This window comes from Oculina patagonica, chromosome 13, assembly GCF_052425735.1.
Source record: "Oculina patagonica isolate OP01 chromosome 13, crgOcupat, whole genome shotgun sequence".
In the NCBI taxonomy this organism is placed as follows: domain Eukaryota; kingdom Metazoa; phylum Cnidaria; class Anthozoa; order Scleractinia; family Oculinidae; genus Oculina; species Oculina patagonica.
The window spans coordinates 29,403,445-29,415,816 of NC_135770.1; the positions used below are offsets into that span (position 1 = coordinate 29,403,445).

Genomic DNA, 12,372 nt, shown 5'->3' on the forward strand with positions numbered 1-12,372 from the left:
AGTGGTACAGTGAAGATCGCGACGCATCGTGTTCTATCCTTAAAGTTGCAGGTAGTAGCCCTAAACTGACTTGATAATTCAGGCGAAGAAAAGTAAAACAACAAGCGAAAGACGAAAGTAAGGTGCCTTGAACCAAAACCAAAAGAATGGTGCCGCTTCCACTGCAGTAAGAACGGAAGCGACTACGTGATCTTGGCCAGTGATCTAAAAGGACTGGATTGAGCCAATCGATTAACTTCACCGTTTACCATTTGGAGGAATATACCGGTTGAAATGACCGTTAAATAATGATGTTTTTCCAAAAGCAGCAAACCGTAAAGCGACGGTGCTTACCATTTGTAATTTACACTCGGATAACTCGAACAACCCCGCTAACTCGAACTAACTTCCATTTCCCTTGGACCCACTTTTCAGTCATTTTTACTCGATTAACTCGAAACCCCCGCTAACTCGAACTATTTTTCGTTTCCCTTCAGAGTTCGAGTTCCCGGGGTTCAACTGTACTTTCCGATTATCGCTTTCCCTCGGTGGGAGACTGGAAAGGGTACTGTATTTTGAGTAAACTATTTATAGTACTATATTTTCTCAATTAGACGCCCCGGCGTTTATTTCAAACTTGTCCTGGTGGACCCGGCGTTTATTTGAAGCTGGCCTTTATTAAGGGTCCGAGGTACAATTTTCTGTTGTTTTTTTTTTCCGTTTTTTTTTTTTTTTTCAGGTTGATTCAATACCTACATTTGCCTCCCGATACACTTGAACCTTCAAGGGAAATTGAACATTGTTCGCCTCGAGTTATCGGGAGTTGAAAACAAATGACCGGAAAAAGTAAAAAACGGTGTTTACTGACTTTCTATTCATATAGTGTAGACCAGTGTACATTTTAAACAAATTTAATAAGAGTATAGAGAAGCCGAAAGAAAAAAGAACGATATATTTCTAAATCACTGTATAAATCAGAGCGTAACGTAACGTAACGTAACGTAAAACAAAGCAATTCAGCTGCGAACTTTGCAGGTTTTTAAAGAGACCAACGCTATACGCTACAGCTGCAGATTTACGCGATTTACTTTTTTGAGAAATAGTCAGTTAATTCGCCCTGGCGATAATCCTTTAAAGTTCAGATTTGAAAGAATCGGTATCAACCTTCACAAACAAACTGAACGTCTGTTATGAGTAGCACGTCAATGGCGTGGTTCCTGGGGGCGTGGAACAGTTCGTGTTTTGAGGGGCGTTCTGACTCGTGTACTTGTGGCCACTTGTTTATTTCAAAATAAATTCAACGTTTTCGACTACAGTACACTGTTTGTTTTGACTTGTCACGTATTGACAGACATGGTTCGAGTTATGGAGGGTAAAATTATATAGAAAATGACCTGAACGGAAACGAAAATTGGTTCGAGTTAGCGGGAGGTTCGAGTTAGCGAGGGTTCGAGTTATCGGGAGTCGACTGTATTTTCCGAGAACCAAGGGCAGTTTGTTAAGGTGGGACGGTTTTTTCCTTCGTCTCGCCCCGACAAACTGTCCCTGGGTCTCCGAGGATGATTGTTACCAAAGGTAACGGTGTTTATACACACGGCACGTGTATAAAAATGCTGGGATCAAGATTTGTGACAAACAGAACAAAAACAATGCCGTAAAATTCCGCTTATAAACCCTGGGCTTATGCAACTTCCTAAGGGGTTTTGGATGGGCTTTAGCCTGTGTAGCAGGCGCCGTATAGTTTCTAGCGCGCGTATGGGAGAAACGCGAAAGATCGCGCACTCTTTTAAACGCGGTAAAAACTACACAGACGCCTGCTACGCAGGCTAGATCCAGCCGGACGGCGGAGCATTTTTCCAGGTGGGGGGGCTGACTAGTGACTTGAAGTGGGGGGGCTTAAGAGACTCTTCTCTTAGTAAGTCTTTATTTTTTCGTAAAAAGTGGGGGGGCTAAAGCCCCCCCAGCCCCCCCGGCTCCGCCGTCCCTGAGATGGGCTTATAAGCGGAATAAAAAAACCCGTTTCGAAATGAGCTACAACACTTTGAATTCCAATATTTGGAACGAACGATATTGGGAGAGGGGTGCTTATAATCGGATGTACTTTTTGTCTACAAGTAGATGGGCCTATAAGCGGGTGACTTATAAGAGGGGGGGGGGCTTAAAAGCTGAATTTTACTGTATACAGTCGAACCTCTCCTTCCGGATCCCTCTATAATACTAGCACCTTAACAGTTCACCTGGTCCGAAAGAAGGAACAAAGAAAAGCCTGCTTATAAAATACTCTCTTTCCTTCCTTTCGGATCCCTTTTCCTTTCGTCCATTCGCAGTTGTTAAAGGCATTATGGGATTGAAGGTAGTGAGGAAACTGGTAACGAGGCTTCATGTTTGCGGTGTTGAAGTTGCTGTCATGGCGGTAGATTAGTGTTTTGTACGTGGCACACATCATATGATGAATATTCAACGTGAAATGAAAACCTCTGCTCTTTAAAATGATTGCAGAGAATTTCTATAGATTATAAACCACGACTGTAACATCTAAAGTGGTGATCGTGCGCCAAGATTGGCTACATATAACGCGTAATTTCCACGAAAGTTTGTTCGAAAATTATTAACTGAAACTGCAAACTTCAAAATGTTTAAACGCGTTCCTGTTTGCCGTGTGGCTTTTTTACTACTTGCTCTGGCAACATATGGTGTTCAAGTGATAGGAGAAGAGTCGCTGGGAGTCACTGAGAGCGAGAAAGAAACCAGCGCTGGAGAAAATAGAACTTCTGGCAGTGATAACTGGGTCGAAAACTTGTCATGGAACCTACTTGGCTATGCAACGATAATCATTCCAGGGTATTTCATCATCCGTATGCTCAAGAACTCAAACTTCAATGAACGAAGTGGTAAGCTGTTGGTGTATGCACATGTATACTGTTTTTTAAATCCTATTTTAATCTTGTAATGTGAAGAACCTTACTTCTGCACACTGCATATGCTGTTATGCAAAATGAATGTCAGACAACTCGCCCCCAGAAAACTAGCCCCAGACAACTCGCCCCCAATTTTGCCTTCGAGTCGTTTTGCTAACGAACAGTTTGCCAAAGCTGTCTCTCTTTGCACACGCTTTAAGAACGAGAAATATTCAGGTTTTCACTCACTTTTATCAAAATACAAGTCGGTAAAAAATAATATTGTCTTACGATTGGAGGCGAGTTGTCTGGGGTGAATTTTCTAGGGGCGAGTTGTCCGGATACCTGCAAAATACATACAGTCTAACCGACCCCCACGTTGCACGAAGCACCATCTTTTTGCAGCAGCAAGGATTTTCGTCCTGATCGTGCACTAGTCCATTTAAATAACCTTTAAACCTCCGTACAACTGGTAGCTCTGCCCCAATCTATTTGACTCTTCTTGAAAACCCTCATAAACATAAACATAAACATAGAATTTATTCAAGATGAAAGAAAAAAATATATTTATTATTGTACAATATTAAAAATACATCTTGAAAAAGGGAAACGCCAGGTTGACCCTATAATGTTTCCCTAAATAAAAAAAATCATGTTTTTGTACATACACGTGTTAAGATCTTTATTAATTTCTGGGTGTTTCCTTTTTTATTTCAATATTCTCATCTGGGAAAGACTTTAATTTGTGGATGGATAATAGTCCTCTAGTGTGCCCATGAGATAAGCACTTTTTTTGAAATTTCCGTTTTTGCATATTAAATTATAAAGTTGGCAAGATCTGCTGTAAATTATTTTCCTCCTGATGGCTCAGAGATGGACAATTAGTTTGTTTGTAGGAAGAGAAAATAGTGGCCTCTGTGTTGGTGGAGTGATTTTGCCATAAAGGCAACAGCAAAGCTAAAGGAGCATTTCACAATCTTCTTTGTGAAAATGAAAAATTCTTTTGGAAAGAGAGCAATTCCATGAAAACTCCACGAAATTACAATATAAATCATGTAACATTGACTTTTAATGAGGAGGAAGTACAAATACAATGTTAAACAAATACCATTAGGTAAAAGGAATTGCTATAGAAACAAATTCTATTGTGAGAGAGACTCACCCACAGTAGAATTTTACTTGTATTTTATTTTACCTTATGTTAGCGCAGACCCTGGTGCAGAGTGATTTTGATTTTCCTTGGTCATTGAATTGAACTTGAAAAAGATAGCAATAGGCCAAGAAAAGTCAAAGTTTTATGAAATTGTAAAAGGTGAACAAACACCAGAGGACAAACCTACTGTACAGAGTTACTGAGTTTTGTTCCAGAAAATAATTGGACATCCTTAAGGTGCCCTCTCCCCCCCCCCCCCCCCCCACCCCTCTGGAAATTCCAGTTTAGCTTCGCACTTTCCTTTAAACATTTTGGCTTTTGAGTCCCCAGCCCTTTGGAATTTCCAATTTCCTTTTTGGGGGTGGGTATGGATAATATTTTTTAAGCCACACATGTACATGTATACTGTTACCTAAATCATTTAAGGTCATTGCCCTGAAATAGAACTGAACATAGCTTTTCAACCAAACTTTGCCTACTTGTTGATTACCTCAAGGGGACTTTAATTAAAAAAGTGGGGTCCCCATATTCGTTAAGGAGCAGGAAGACCTTGTATATACCGCATAATTCCTTAATAATTCCCTTGCGAGTACTGGCAAAGTACACATTTCCAGTGATAATTTATTTTTCAAACATAAGAATTGATCTGTTTTCATTTCACAGAAAAAACTTGATCGCTACACCCAAAATCTGAGACAAAATTGATAGGTCACCATACCCGTTTACAAGAAGGAGACAATTTATTTTTCTCGCGGACTAGGTTGCATACAAAAAGGCCGCCATTTTGTTTGTGTGCGTGCGCTAATTACCCATAAAATTCTGCGCAGTAAGGATGCGCAATGCAATACAGGGCAATGACCTTTAAAGGACTTCTTGTCAAAGACATAGCAACAGTAGCAATAATTTATAAACTTTGTAAAATCAGAGGGTTGTCTGGAAATTTTGGTGTGCTGCCAGGGACAGGTCTGTGCCAGTGGCAATTTGGAATACCCCAGCTTCTTGGGTTATTTACAGTTATTATGTACTTTGCGTTAAACAGGGACAGGATGCCTATTCCGTTCTGTACAGCTTTGTGTGTTTGGCAAACCACAGGAGGCTCCAGATGTTGAAGTGGGAGGCATCAAAGCAGAGGACGACAGTTCCACTACTCCAGCAAGTTTCTCTCAAACAACTATAAAGCTCCTGTTTTGTGCAGCAGGTCTTCAAGTTGCCTACCTCACCTGGGGAGTCTTACAAGAAAGGATAATGACACTCACCTATGAAGATCACATGGCCGATGGAACAGTGCAACCTGTGAAATTCGAGAACTCTCAATTCCTTGTATTTGTTAACCGCGTCCTTGCCCTCACAGTAGCTGGATTTTACATAGTCTTCACGCGACAGCCACGACACACTGCTCCACTGTACAAGTATTCGTATTCCTCCTTTTCAAACATCATGAGTAGCTGGTGCCAGTACGAAGCACTAAAATTTGTCGGTTTTCCAACACAGGTCCTGTGCAAAGCGTCAAAGATTATTCCTGTTATGATCATGGGAAAGATAGTCTCCAAGAAGACATATCCCTACTACGAATATGTCGTCGCCATTCTCCTTTCTGCTGGTGTCAGCATGTTTCTGTTGTCGGCAGATCCCTCTGGGAAGCGCACAGAAGCAGCCACAACCTTTTCTGGGGCGATCATTCTTTTGGGGTACATGGTTTTTGACAGCTTCACCTCCAATTGGCAATCAGAACTGTTTAACACATACAAGATGTCCTCTATGCAGATGATGTTTGGTGCAAATCTATTTTCTTGTTTGTTTACAATGTGGTCGATGATTGAAAGTGGAAGCTTCTTGTCACCACTTGGTTTCATGCTGAGCCACCCTGAATTTGCCTTCCATGCGCTGCTGTTGTCAATGATGTCAGCCACAGGGCAGCTGTTTATTTTTTACACCATTCAATCATTTGGTCCCATCGTCTTCACCATTATCATGACCACGCGAATGATGCTTAGCATACTGCTCTCTTGCATTCTTTATAGTCACCGACTCTCAGCTCAAGCAGTATTTGGTGTGATGGTTGTATTCGTTGCACTATTTCTGCGGGTTTATGCTAGGTATCGCATGTCAAAATCTACTATAAAGACCTAATTGGGTCGCACACTTCCAGATTTGTTGGGGGTGGGGGGAGAGGAGAAGGGGGCTGGGCAGGCAGGGAAAGAGGGGGTTCCCTTGTAGGTAGAATTTTAAAATAATTGTTTCCATTCCCTGTTTTCATATTAATTTAGCCTATAACAGGGTGCAAATAAGTTCAATTTTCCAGCTTGCCCTTTGGGAAAGCTGACTAGCCAGGAGATGTACTAGCCGGAAAGTCATTTTCACTAGCCCAAAAAATCCTTATATATAAAGCAAGATTACCCGGTAATTTCCTGAAGAATTTTCCTCGAAAAATTTCACTTGCCCGTCGGGCATGTGAAGAAAAAAATCCACTAGCCGACTGCAAAATCCACTAGCCCTAGGCTACCGGACATGCACTTCTTTGCACGCTGCTATAAACTATAACGGGATATTGTCCATTAGCATAACCCAGTGACTGACTGTTAGGAAATTCGCAAACTATTTTACTAGCAAGGGCTTGCTAATTTTCAATAGACTGCCTTGAGAGCATGTACAAGTAAAATTGCTCATAATCACAAAGCAAAACTTTAAATACATGTAAACCACTTTCAGTGAACTTTTCGTTGAAATTATAGATCAGTCTATGGGTTTTGCTAAAACAAATAGACAGCTCGCTCTCGGTTTCTATTGAGTTTTGATAGGTGGAAAGTCGCCAACTATCAGTAGATAGAAACCTCAAGCTTGTCAGCTTATTGTAAATAATAATTATAATACAGTAAATAATTCAGTCTGGCCCTATTCCCCACCCAGGGACAAGGAACTAAGCAAGCAAAAATGCAGTGCCGTAGCAAGTGCCCCCCCCCCCCCCCTTTTTTTTCCCATCTTTTTTTTTTTTTTTTTCCCGGGTTTTTTTTTTTTTTTTTTTTGAATTTCTCCCCCCCCCCCCCCCCCCCCCCCCCCCCCCCCCCCCCCCTCTCTTCTCTCAAAATGATACCGCTTTTGACGTAGGTGAAATATTTTTAAGGGAACCATCAACCACTATTTAGGCTTTTACTGTAGCAAGGATTAAAAAGTGTGCATCCTTTCAAAGGCTAGGTATGTTACCAATTTTTTGGGAAAAGTGAGGTCATCTTTGCATTTATAAATACATATAGGTAGACTGGGGTTAAATATTTAATGGAAGGCCTTGAAAATGGCAATAGTTTTCTAGTGTGTTCAAAGCGTTCCCTCTTTGCCTCTTTTTAGGGGGAAGTTGCATATTTTTTAGTCATTTTATGTTTTCAAGCCATTAAGTGATTTTCGATTGAGTCTCTTAAAACCAAAGCCAAACACCGGTAAAGTTATCACTCTGGCTAATCATAAAGGACTTATTAGACAATCCAGTGAACCAAGCAAAACTTGAAGCACTTACATGTAGCTGGCATGAAGCATGGGAGAACGTGTGGGAGTAAATTACGTCTCAGTTTTGGTTTTAAATCTGATTGGTTCAAAAAGGGCATGAATTTATAAACCGATCACTAAGCATAGTAGTGCAAAACCAAAGCAATTGTGAATTACTTTCAACACTCAAGTGAAAAACACTCTAATCCAAGAATCAGACCAAAACAGCGGAACATGTAACATGGCCTATCCAAACAATCACATTGTATTACTGTTGTTTTATATTATCTTGTTAGACAGTTCAATGTAGTGCTGTATATTTTTTAAAAAAAAAATGTGCTGTGTTTGACTTGCTTGTTATTTGTACTTTAAGGAGATGTCGTGGAGAGCACAACTTGAAAAAGAAGTGGGAAAATAGCAGAAGGGTGGTCATTTTGTACTTGTTTGTAGAATCAAGTAAAAATAAATCAATGTTCCAGATAATTGCTTCAGTTGGCCACACAATGTGTACCAAAAATAAATTTAGCAATTCAGTAGATACATGTAGTGTTTAATAGTTATCATTAGAACCAGTTGTGTAAAAACCAGTAAATAAAAGTGTAAAAAGAAGTAAATAAAAAGCATTCTCCTTGGTGGGATTTGGAATGATGGAGTGAAACCTGTTATTAAATAATTCTGCTTTATTACTTCTTTTCAATAGAAACGTCTCTATTAATAATTTCTTCACAGTGTTTATGCACAAAACAAAAGATTGTGCATGGTCTTACACATTTCCACATAAATCTTTGCATCTTGTTTGCTCATTTGATAAATAATAATAAAAACTTCATTTATCCTGAAGGGCCAATCAGTTATTATTATAGATCACTGGACAGGTATAAACTGGAATAAATTTGAAGCTTGCCAGGCTTTATAAACATTTCCCTCTATTAACCATGCTAAAGGGAAAGGGAAAAATAGTGATAACAGCTACCAGTCTCGCAAAAGTGAGGTTTTGCACATTATACCAGATGATTTACCATTTTGTACACTGTTCAGTGTAAACTGATGGATTTTTCACTTGATATTCCATGCAGCGGAGATATAATGCAAAATTATCTCAGCAGTGTGAAACATCAGGTGCAAAATCCCCCTGTGCATTCAACAAGTGCATGCCTTATATTAAAAACTTTCTGAGGAAAACAAAGTTTTGGGGAATGTCTTTCTTAGCAATGGCTTGATTGACACATGATTTGCACCATTTTCAGGCACTGCTACATATCAGCAGACCTCTCAAGTCTCACGGTTTCCGGATTTTTAGTTCAGTCTCACGACAAGACAGAAAAATCTCACGATAAACAGAGTCACAAGCTGTAAGGATACAACTTCTTGTATAATGTCATTTTTGGCTTACTAAGGCGATTGTCTTGCGCCAATTCTGTGTTTATCCATAGCCAGCAAAGGTATTTCATTAGTTTGTTCGCTAGACACACAATCGATAACCATATATAGAAGACACAAGTCGTGAAAATAACGTTAATTTTTGTGTTCCTAAAACAGGAAAAAAACTCTTTCTCTTAATTAGCACCTGGTTTTAGTTATTTTTGTCTGTCAGTTGATTAATCTCCCAGTTTTTACCTCGAATCTCCCGGTTTTTTAACCTCGATCTCCAGATTTCCGGTTCTTTGAGGTTGAGAGGTCTGTCTCAGGCAAAGAAAAGTGCCAACTTTCTTCCCCTCCCCTTGTTTGGTACGAATACTTCTAGTGCCAGATCTAGGGGAAGAGCATCCCCCTCTCCCCTTATTACAGCGAAACTCGTGAAGTGCAGGGACTGGAGATGGAGACCCGAAGAGACAATGCAATCGAGGTGTACGCTGTACGTTGACACCCAGGACTGAACGACTGAAACTTGTGATCACAGGTGGACATACGCGAAGTGCGAGAAAAGTTCTATGTGGTCCCTTGCACGAGATGATTGGGGACACGTGGGTGCCGGAGTGGGAGGACATCGAGGCTGAAACTGTGGCCGGGGGAGTACGAGGACGAGAGGCGAATCGAGGCCTGTACTTTAAAATGTATTACCTAAAGGGCCAAAACTGTTTCCCCCTACCCCCACCTCCACCTTACTTTCTCTGGGCCCCTACGTATTTGGAAAGGACCATTTCCCATCGCTTCGCAATATGCCATACAAGTGTTGACAACGTATTGACATCTTGCTGTTAACGCTACAAGGGTTAGCCAATCATATTTTTGCGTTGTGAGAGCAACGCATAATTCAAACACTGTGCCTTTGCGGGTAGTCCCTATTTTTTTTTCGCTTCTCACCCCGCCCCGCCTCCTCCAACCCCGAGCATAATTTTTTTTCGCTTCAAGCTCGACGGACTCTTGGAAAAAAAAATTTTGCTTCAAGCTCGACGGTCTCTGCGAAAAATAATTTTCGCTTCAAGCTCGACGGACTCTGCGAAAAAATAGGGACTGCTTGTAGTCTAAGACTGTCATGGCCCAAGCGTGAACAACACTGTTCACTGGATGAATCATCATCCATAATCATCCACCATCGGGAAAGATTTCCATATAACCCCATAATAATATTATGCATATAAAGTCTTGCATAATATAATCTTTTAAATAAGAACAGCAGCCATGAATAGAATGAAATCAGAGTTACAAAATTGTATACATAGTTAGAAAGTATGGGGCTATACACAAATTTTGCCAGTCTGCAAATGTACTTGTTACATGTAATATATCTTCTTCTTTGCTACATGGTCACCTTTTCACATACAAAATGAAGGCTAGATTACACAATACCAGGCCCACTTTTTTTCATCTTAAAATCCTGCTTCTGCAGTCCCCCAATCGTCATAATTTACCGGTACATAACTCATACAAGCACCGTTCCCATGTGTTTATGTAGTCCTTTAATAAGTGCTAGAAAGGATTTCGACTTTGGAAGTAAATGACTGTGGGAAGAGTAGTTTTTATAGTCTAAACTTTAATTACCAGGGTATTCTTCAACTAAGGGCGGTGGGGACTAAGGGCGGAAGCAGTTGTGTCACTAGTCATAACTTTGGGGGCTTTCCATTCAAACAAAATTTCTGGAAATTCTGGGTTAGGAAGCGAATGGAACAAAAATTTTCCAAAATAAAATTTCTGGAATTTTAGCAAGGTTGTCCTAACATTACGGAAAATGGGAATAACCAGAAAATACTGTTCCATCCGTCCACTCCTGCTGGGGCCCAGCCTTTCCAAGCCGGAATCCTCATAGTCAAGATGGCTTCTCATTAGCAGTGCTCGCCATGTTTATTTCTTACAAAAAGTTTTCAGCTCCTACTCGAGCATGAATGATTGCTCATTCAGATCCGTTACCAAGTGGTATCGGTATCCTTCCTGTGGGCACGACCTGGCAAGTAAACAGTTTATATGTTCGAACATGGCTCTTGAACTCGCCAGGGAAATACGCTGGTGTTGTATACTCAAAGTTGTCGTGGACTTGATTTAAATTCGCATGTGAACTGCACTGAAAAAATATCATCGTCCTTGCTTAAAATATCGTCTGTTTTAACTTCAGTATCGTCGAACAACTCCAAGGTAGGTAAAAGAGGCAATGGGTTCGCCATTTGTGTTGCTTTGTTAATGCAGCCAACCAGAAATACTGTTTCATTTGCCACACGGAATACCCGGCATTTCAATCCAGAATTTTTGGTCGAATGGAAAGCGCCCTTTAATTCTTCTTTGACTCTGGGAGTGCAGGACTGCAATGGTGCAACTGGAACTGTTGTAGACTTTATCTATCAGAATAATCAACAGCCACCTGATTTGCCAATAGCAGTTATTGTACAATTTGAAAATTACAGAGGTCCACCTATCAGTCCTACCACTCCTCCCATCTGCCCCACCTCCACCCCCCCCCCCCCAAAAAAAAATCCTGATTGATCACGATCACTGAACAATCTCAACTTAAGCTGAGCTATTTGTTTCGTTATTGTGATCTTCTCGTGCTCTTATAAGTTTCTGAATACGATCCAGTACAATTTCATTGCTACACCTACAGCATTCAGCATCATAAGGTGGCTCAACAAACAGAACTCCCATCACAGACAATATCGCACTATCTTCCAAACTCTCGCTCACTGGAATTCGATTCTTTGTCAGCCAATCGACCAGTTCACTTTTTCTTTTACACAGGTCATCTTGAGAATACTCCATAGTCTTTTCAGCTTGAAGAAAATCAGTCTTTGGTGGGTGACCTTCACTTTCCTCTAGAACAACTCGCGAGATCGCATGTCCCAAAACAAAAGACAGCTTCTTTGCATTCGAGTCTTCGGTTTCTTCTTGTAAAACGACAGTATGAGTCACTGGATCGATGGAATGTACCCATCCTACTTTTCTGGTGTTATCAGAAAGAAGAATACTGATCTTTTTGTCCACATACTTCCGTAAAGTGACACTAGAAAGAGCAGTCCAATTTTCTACTTCTTCGTCCGCCATTACGTTGAGACCGCTGTAATCTAATGTGATCGCAGGCGTATAACAAGACCATGGGGACATTTTTCTGCCCTTCCCCCTACCACTGGGTCGTTTCCTTGAATCTGCCACAGGCGAAATTGGCCCATATCACCGGTTGTTGCAAGTTTATAAACCGAGTGAAAGAAGCCTGCTTCTAATATAAGGACTTTTTGTTTCAAAAATTTTAACTGGTGGAAAAAAATTTTTACTGATCCTTGGAGCAATGAAGAAACTGGTAAAAACTAAGTTCCACCTTTTTCACGATGGAGATTTTTCATTTCTTTCATTTCCATTCCCTGAGAGGATACTTTTATCTTTTCTTTTCATTGGGCAGTGTTGCGTGAATCATTTTTATAATCAAATTTATTTGTTAGTTTA

The 12,372-nt window shown here is 40.5% G+C and overlaps 2 protein-coding genes across 2 annotated transcripts; one reads left to right on the forward strand and one right to left on the reverse strand.

Moving 5' to 3' along the window:
• The first annotated feature begins 2,379 nt into the window (after positions 1-2,379).
• On the forward strand, positions 2,380-6,960 carry LOC144637285 (adenosine 3'-phospho 5'-phosphosulfate transporter 1-like). The gene is made up of 2 exons (XM_078496416.1): positions 2,380-2,870; positions 5,069-6,960. Exons 1-2 carry the CDS (start codon positions 2,612-2,614, stop codon positions 6,157-6,159), a joined length of 1,350 nt encoding a protein of 449 aa, XP_078352542.1. The 5' UTR covers positions 2,380-2,611; the 3' UTR covers positions 6,160-6,960.
• A 4,457-nt stretch (positions 6,961-11,417) lies between these two features.
• LOC144635884 (gem-associated protein 6-like) lies at positions 11,418-11,980 on the reverse strand. The gene has a single exon (XM_078494996.1). It carries the CDS (start codon positions 11,974-11,976, stop codon positions 11,446-11,448), a length of 531 nt encoding a protein of 176 aa, XP_078351122.1. The 5' UTR covers positions 11,977-11,980; the 3' UTR covers positions 11,418-11,445.
• Positions 11,981-12,372: the final 392 nt, after the last annotated feature.

Coding starts and splice junctions, on each gene's coding strand:
- LOC144635884 (XM_078494996.1), bottom strand. CDS start 11,976: ATGGCGGACGAAGAAGTAGAAAATTGGACTGCTCTTTCTAGTGTCACT.
- LOC144637285 (XM_078496416.1), top strand. CDS start 2,612: ATGTTTAAACGCGTTCCTGTTTGCCGTGTGGCTTTTTTACTACTTGCT. Junction 2,871..5,068: donor AAACTTCAATGAACGAAGTG/GTAAGCTGTTGG, acceptor TGCGTTAAACAG/GGACAGGATGCCTATTCCGT.